This window comes from Apaloderma vittatum, unplaced genomic scaffold, assembly GCF_000703405.1.
Source record: "Apaloderma vittatum isolate BGI_N311 unplaced genomic scaffold, ASM70340v1 scaffold26822, whole genome shotgun sequence".
Taxonomy (NCBI): Eukaryota; Metazoa; Chordata; class Aves; order Trogoniformes; family Trogonidae; genus Apaloderma; species Apaloderma vittatum.
The window spans coordinates 1-6515 of NW_009703496.1; the positions used below are offsets into that span (position 1 = coordinate 1).

General features: G+C 40.6%; 1 protein-coding gene across 1 annotated transcript; it reads right to left on the reverse strand.

Annotated features, from left to right (window-relative positions):
• Positions 1-150: 150 nt before the first annotated feature.
• LOC104270329 (CCR4-NOT transcription complex subunit 11) lies at positions 151-5770 on the reverse strand (the record flags this gene model as incomplete). The annotated part of the gene is made up of 3 exons (XM_009864655.1): positions 151-353; positions 1016-1168; positions 5606-5770. Coding segments are annotated over 3 exons (521 nt in total), but the record flags the coding sequence as incomplete, so codon positions are not given.
• Between the last annotated feature and the right edge of the window lie 745 nt (positions 5771-6515).

Here is a 6515-nt window from a genome sequence, read left to right on the forward strand (position 1 = left end):
AAGTCAAAACTCTTGGATTTTTACATCTTGAAGTCCTTGGAGTTCCCTGAATCCAAATGCAGAACAATTAAAATGCCCCGATTTTTCTAAAATAAATGAGTTAATAAGCATGAGAAAATAGTTTTAGACGGAGAAGTGCGTGATACTGACCTGTGTTTGCTGTGGGGAAGTCAAGGGACTTTTAAAAGCTTTTGCCATGATTCTTTTGATCTCAACTCCAGTGCTGTTCTTAACACACATTGACTTATCCCACTGAATTGTGTGATCTGGCTCAATTGGATTTAACCACGCCAATTCATCCTCACATATATGGAGTGGAGGTGGTGGTCGAATAAACTCTGGTCGAAAGTGACCTGAAACAGCAACAACGTGAAACATTTTTTACACTTTGGGCATTCAGTTTTGCATCAGTACGAGAAGGTGAACCCCCAAAACTCCCATTTCTATAAGCTATTATAACAGAAAACAGCATTAGAATCCTACCTGCGTCCTGGAAAAAGACTTATTTTTGATTTTTAGTGATGCTGTTACATCAGCCTGTTTTTTCTCTTGATTCAGATCACTAAGTTACTGGTTCCATAGTCTTTTTTTCCTTCCACAATAACTGCTTCCTTGGAAGGGGGTAACAGTCATTGAAGATCTCAGTGCAGGGGACTAAGACCTGGGTGGCATCAGGCTCAGGGTTTTAGCCAACAGGTGACATGGGCAACAGCTTGAAGAGAGGCTCCAGATTTTTAAAAGTTTGTAAACGTCAACTCTATGAAGAGAGCCTGACATGGTTTACTCAGGGTTTTAGCCAACAGGTGACACGGGCAATAGCTTGGAGAGGCTCCAGATTTTTAAAAGTTTGTAAATGTCAACTCTATGAAGAGAGCCTGACATGGTTTTGCACCATTTCATTCATCTTCATTCCTATTTCATACCTCAAAAATACTTCTGAATTGCATTTTGCCTGGAGAAATGTAACACCACAACATGCCACAAGTTACAGAAACAGACATGAAAATGCACATACTTTCTATAGGAGGTTTGGGCCCACTCACTAAGGCTTCCGTGATCTGGGAGGCGACGGAGCTGTCAAAACCGGAGTTGGAAGAATCTGGGTCAGGATCGCTGAGAATGCTGGGGAAGCTGGCCTTGCTCTGCGTTGGCAACTCAGACTGACGTTCTGAAAGAAGGCCAGTCCATAATATTAAAAGCATAAAATTGAAACGGAGATGCCTGGAATACTAAAAGTAGGGAGAAACAAGCAGCTTTAGAGAACAAGTAGTTTGAAAAAAAAAAACAAACCACAAACAAACCAACCAGGTAACATCACCAGAAAATTTAGTATGGTGTCAGGCAGCTTGTACCCCGAGCGCCAGCTGACCGGCAAGGGACAGAGGTATACAGCAAGGATAAAGAAGAAATAGAAGTGAATCTGAAACATCGCCTTGGCTTTAGAAAAGAGATGTAACTGATGTAATTTGCATCTAAAAAGCCCATTAGTAGATTCATGTGGTACTGAGAGAGTTCACATGCTATATCTAGTTTTGCAATCACTTTTTCTCAGAGCAGGGAGGTGAAAAAATCTACACATTTACAGACTCCACAACAATAGTGGTCACACTAAGACCCCAAATCAGCTATTCAAATTTATGCAACATTTCAGTGGTGCTGTGGGAGCTCCTTTTGCAGTCAGTCTCAAGCTATCATACGTGCTTGTGTGGAAAAAGACGGAGTTTAATTGTTAGGAGATTCTCCATATATTGTCATTAAAGCAAACCTGAGAGGAGTTGAAAGCATCCCTTTAAAGGCCAAATTAAGGAACCTAAACAAATTACATAAAAATAACATTGAGGTTCATATATACAGCCGAAGACTTGAAGAAATCATCCAAAAAGAAACTACGGGCTCAGTACTCGCTTTGTCAGGATTTTAGGTGTTCTCCCATTACAATCTATCAGTCCTCCATGTCTGAAGACCTAATGGTTGATCTTCTGTATTCTCTGCACTACTTTGAGAAACCATGTTTTCCATTGCTTTGGCAAAAAAATCCCCAAAACCCTAACAGACAAAAACCAGAAAAAAACCCCTCACTATTGTAATACCACCTGACACTCCTTCCCCCGTCAGCCCTTAACAGAGAATATTAAGCAGCAAATTAAGCCTTACAGAATCCAAAGTCCAAAATCCCTCAAAAAAAAAAATTCACATGAAACTAAGCACAACTTTTCCTGACTAATCAAGCTCAGCATCATCAGATTTTGTTTAGAGGCAACGGGGACAGTCCGTGTCCCCGTTGCCTCTAAACAAAGCGCACTCGGCAACTTTCTGTGCAACCACGCTGACCCTTCCCGGCTTCTCATGTGCAGGAACTGCTTCATGTGACTCCAACCAAATCCCTGAGAGATGCCAAAACTGTGAGTGACAAAAGGATCGTCAAAGCAAAGCACCATCCGTGGCTGATTTCTCTTCTGGCTTTCTGTCTGACTTGATCCCATTATTTCAGACCAGGCAAACGTTTGCATGTACACTCGCTGAAGCAGTGCAGCAGGGAATGTTTTTCTGTTAAAAGCAACAAGCATACTTTCCAGTTATTTTCAGAAAAATCATTTTGAAGTCAAAGTCCAAAAGAGCAGTTTTGTAAAACGTGTCCTCTACTTTACAAACTGTTTCAAATCCCATCTCCTAAGTCCTTTCATTTAACCACTGAACAGAAGGGTTGATTTAACATATGAAGTTCTATTAGAAACACAAATCAAAACATATTTGGCATCTTATTTTTAAGTCTTTTCATTTATAGTCTAGAACTTCATCATGGTTTAACCTCAGCCAACAATATTACTAAATTTATTATTCTTGTTATATTTTAGTTTACTTATTAGACAGTTAACTCACAAGTTTTACTTTTTTTTTCAGTTCTACTCCCCATCCCGCTGGGTGGGGATAGGAGCAAGCAAGTGGCTGTGTGGGTTAAGTTTCAGCTAAGCAGCAGCATGAATTAGAACATAGTGATTTAACAGGAAAGAATACAGCATCTTGAAGAAAGACATGTAAATTTTAAAAAAAAACAAAACAAAAAAACCCCAAAAAACTGAAAACAATCACTTAGGTTCCCTTATGGAGGTTTGGGGTTTTTTTCTTCATTTAACAGGTGAAGAGAAACTTACACTGTAGAGCTTTACTGTAAGAATCAAAGAATTGCAAACAACTTTCATACAGGTCAATTGCTCTAAGATCAAATAAGGGTCAGCAGACAAATAGTCAGGAGCACTTTGCTAGAAGATGCACCCCTACAACTAGAAGAAAAGGACATTTTTGATGCAGTAACACATCAGATCAACAAAATCAAGTTACAGGGAAAGGCCAAGTCTTAAATGAACTTTCTGTAGACCACAGGGAAAAGACAACAAAGCAAGTTTTAATACTCATTTACAAGAAGCTCCACTCCAACATTCTTCTTTTTCCAGGGAGGGGAGGGAACCCTAACAATAAAAAATGAAACAAACTAGAAAAAACACCATAGAGCCGCAAGTGAATTGCCACAACAAGCTCAAGTTCAGAAGACAAGGCAAGTTATTTACCGAAAAAATGTAATGCTTTCTAAATTATTTAAGTTGATTTTGCAGGTATATTCTAAAGCAAGTCAAAGTCATCCTGCTCTAAAGAGCCCTGCATTTGTTGCAGGTATCACAACTCTGAAGGGCCACCAACTCTTAACAGCTGTTATGTTCTGTGAAATAACAGGGGAAAGGGTGTAATTGGGGGCCGGTTAGCTCAGTGGTTTGAGCACGGTGCTGACAACAAGGACAACACCGCTGTCGCGGGTTCGATTCCCACTCGGTCCCCATGTGTTGCCTGGTCTAGTCGAGAGGTGGCGTCCCTGCCCATGACAGGGAGGTTGGATTAGATGATCTCTAAGGTTCCTTCCAGCCGAGGCCGTTCTGTGAGTCTATGAAATGCAACTTCTCCAACACTGAATCTAAGCATCCTGCTCTGGCTTCATCCAGCATATTGAATCCTTAGGAAAAATACACTGAAGACTTGTGAAAAACTCACAGACCTTCCAAAACATGATGAACAGTCAGGGTTTTAATATCACAATATTAAATATTAATATCAGTATTAAAATGAGGAAGAGACTTGTCTTCTAAGAAAGTTAACAGAAAACATATATTTATTCTAGGGAGCTACAGGAAGAAGTCTGAGAAAGGCAGCATAAAGTTTTTCCAGATGCAGCTTGTTTTGTTACACAACTATTAACTGCTCCTAAGCAATTAATTTTGCATATTTACTGGATTGTGTACATAATGATACAAGTGCATCTTACAGGGCTTAACTTTGCAAAGTACCAGTAATGACTCTGTAGCATACTTTAAACCATCAGTGTCTTGTATTTCAAGAGGGTCAAGTTGAAAGTGTGGGGCCTAGACTACCCATCCATACCACTACAGTTTTTAGGTTCTCTACAGCTTTTAATGAAAAAAACCTGTTCAGAAGAGAAATGGTACCGAGGGGAAAACAAATACAAACAAATGAAAAAGTTCCAGGCCTCTTTAAGGCATCCCAGATGCCTTATGTTAAAAATCACAAGTTCCCTGAAGTTTCACAAAATCTAAATTCACTAAAGTATTCTAAAAAACACAGAAAGGACAAACAAGGACAAGAAGCAGAAGAGTTTGTCTACCCCGTGATGGTTTTTCAGGGTATTCAGTTTGCATTTTCAAAAGATCCCAGAATCTGGAAATAGTAGCTAAGGAGGACACCAGAGTACACTTGTATGCTGTGAACACAGAACAGTATATCACAGCAGTCAACACCAGATTCTACAGGAAAAATTAAGATAATACAAATACAACTGGAGGATGGAGAAAGCCTCGTCAGCACCTGCCCGCAGAGCAATAAACCACATTGCAGAGATACAGAAGTGGGATGGTCAGTTTTCAAGAAAGTCAATTTGAACATACCTAGAAAAACCCCCACTATTTTTGGTGTTCAAACTGGCTCCATTTTCCAGAATTTTCTATTTCAGATTAGCTCCAGATGTGACTCATCAGTCAACGTGATCAGAACAATCATGTTCCTGTTCTTTCTCTCCTGTCAAAGGATAAGCATCGCATTGCTTTTCTTTTCAATATAGTAAAAGCAGACCATCTTCCCACTCTTGAGCTAACGCTGCAAGATCTGACTGTATTTTAGAAACTGAAGATATAATTAGCCAATTTGCCAGGTACAGTTTTAAGTACTGGTATGTGACAGCATGACAGTTATGCTTGTTCTCTCACACGAGAAATACTGCAAAGAGTGAAACAGGATAAAAAACTACATCCAAAAAATAATCACTCCCCTAAAATGCCATAAAGCTTTAGATGACAATATTCCTATACCTGCATAATGTCCTCATGTTTAAGGCAGTGACATATATGCTTAAAAAGGTGCTTATTAAGTAAGATAAAACAGTTAATAGTACTCTGCTTGTAGCATCTCCACGTGCTTGAACGTGGGCTTGAAGACCCTAACACACAGCTCAACTTCTCACAGGACAGACAACAGTCTTTCTCAGGTAACTGAGAGAATGAGCATTTCCACGCGTAAGTGAACGTCAGCCGCAAATCCTCCTTACCTGCTAAGGCCAGCTGAAGCCCACTTATATCCACCGATTGGGCCATGTTCCCCACGTCCATTGATGCAATCTGCCGAGGAGTCTTCTTGAACAGCTCTCTAGGAGGGGCCAACATCAGCTGAGAAAGAAAGAATTTTTCTGGAGGAGTTATGGGAGGTAAGAAGCCTGTGGAGACACAATGAAAAACAATCCCTGATCTTTAATAAGGCAGTGGCATTAATAGTTTCCATATGCTGCACACAAAACAAGCCAAACTAAAATGCGAACTAATGTGATACTCCTGGCAAGACCAGTGCAGCTGAAGAGCCTTTATGAGTACATACAAAACTGTTATCTACTCAGCTCCTAAAGCAATGTAAAATTTGTGGGGTTGGACTAGATAAACCTTAAAGGTCCCTTCCAGCTCAAACTGTTCTGTGAAAATACAGCATTACACCAAACAGCATCATTCATCTGACACTAAGTCAGTCACAAAGGTTTCTTTACCTGCCTTTCGATTTAGACAGCTAGTGAGCTATTAAATATGACCAGACATTGCAACTCGTACTGTTAAGTGATCAAGCTTTTTTTTTTTTTCAGAAATTGATCTGACACATCACAGTCACACTTATATTTACCCAAGCGGAGAAAAAGCGTTTCGCTCTGATGGATTTTTTTTTTTTTTTTTAAAGAGGTTTGCCTCACAGCTTTGGAGGCTGTCACCTCCAGGTTTTTTTGCAACTCCTCTCCCCCAGAAACCCCGCGATACATTCCAACCGCGCGGCCTATCTGCCGGATTGCCGGGAAAACCCCCATAGCTTTTTCCAGAAACAAGAATAGAAAGCCAAGCGACGCGAAGCCCAGATGTGCGAGCGGCCCTGACGGAGCCGGGCACTTCGGGATGGGGGGCAGGAAGGGGAGGGCCCGGCCC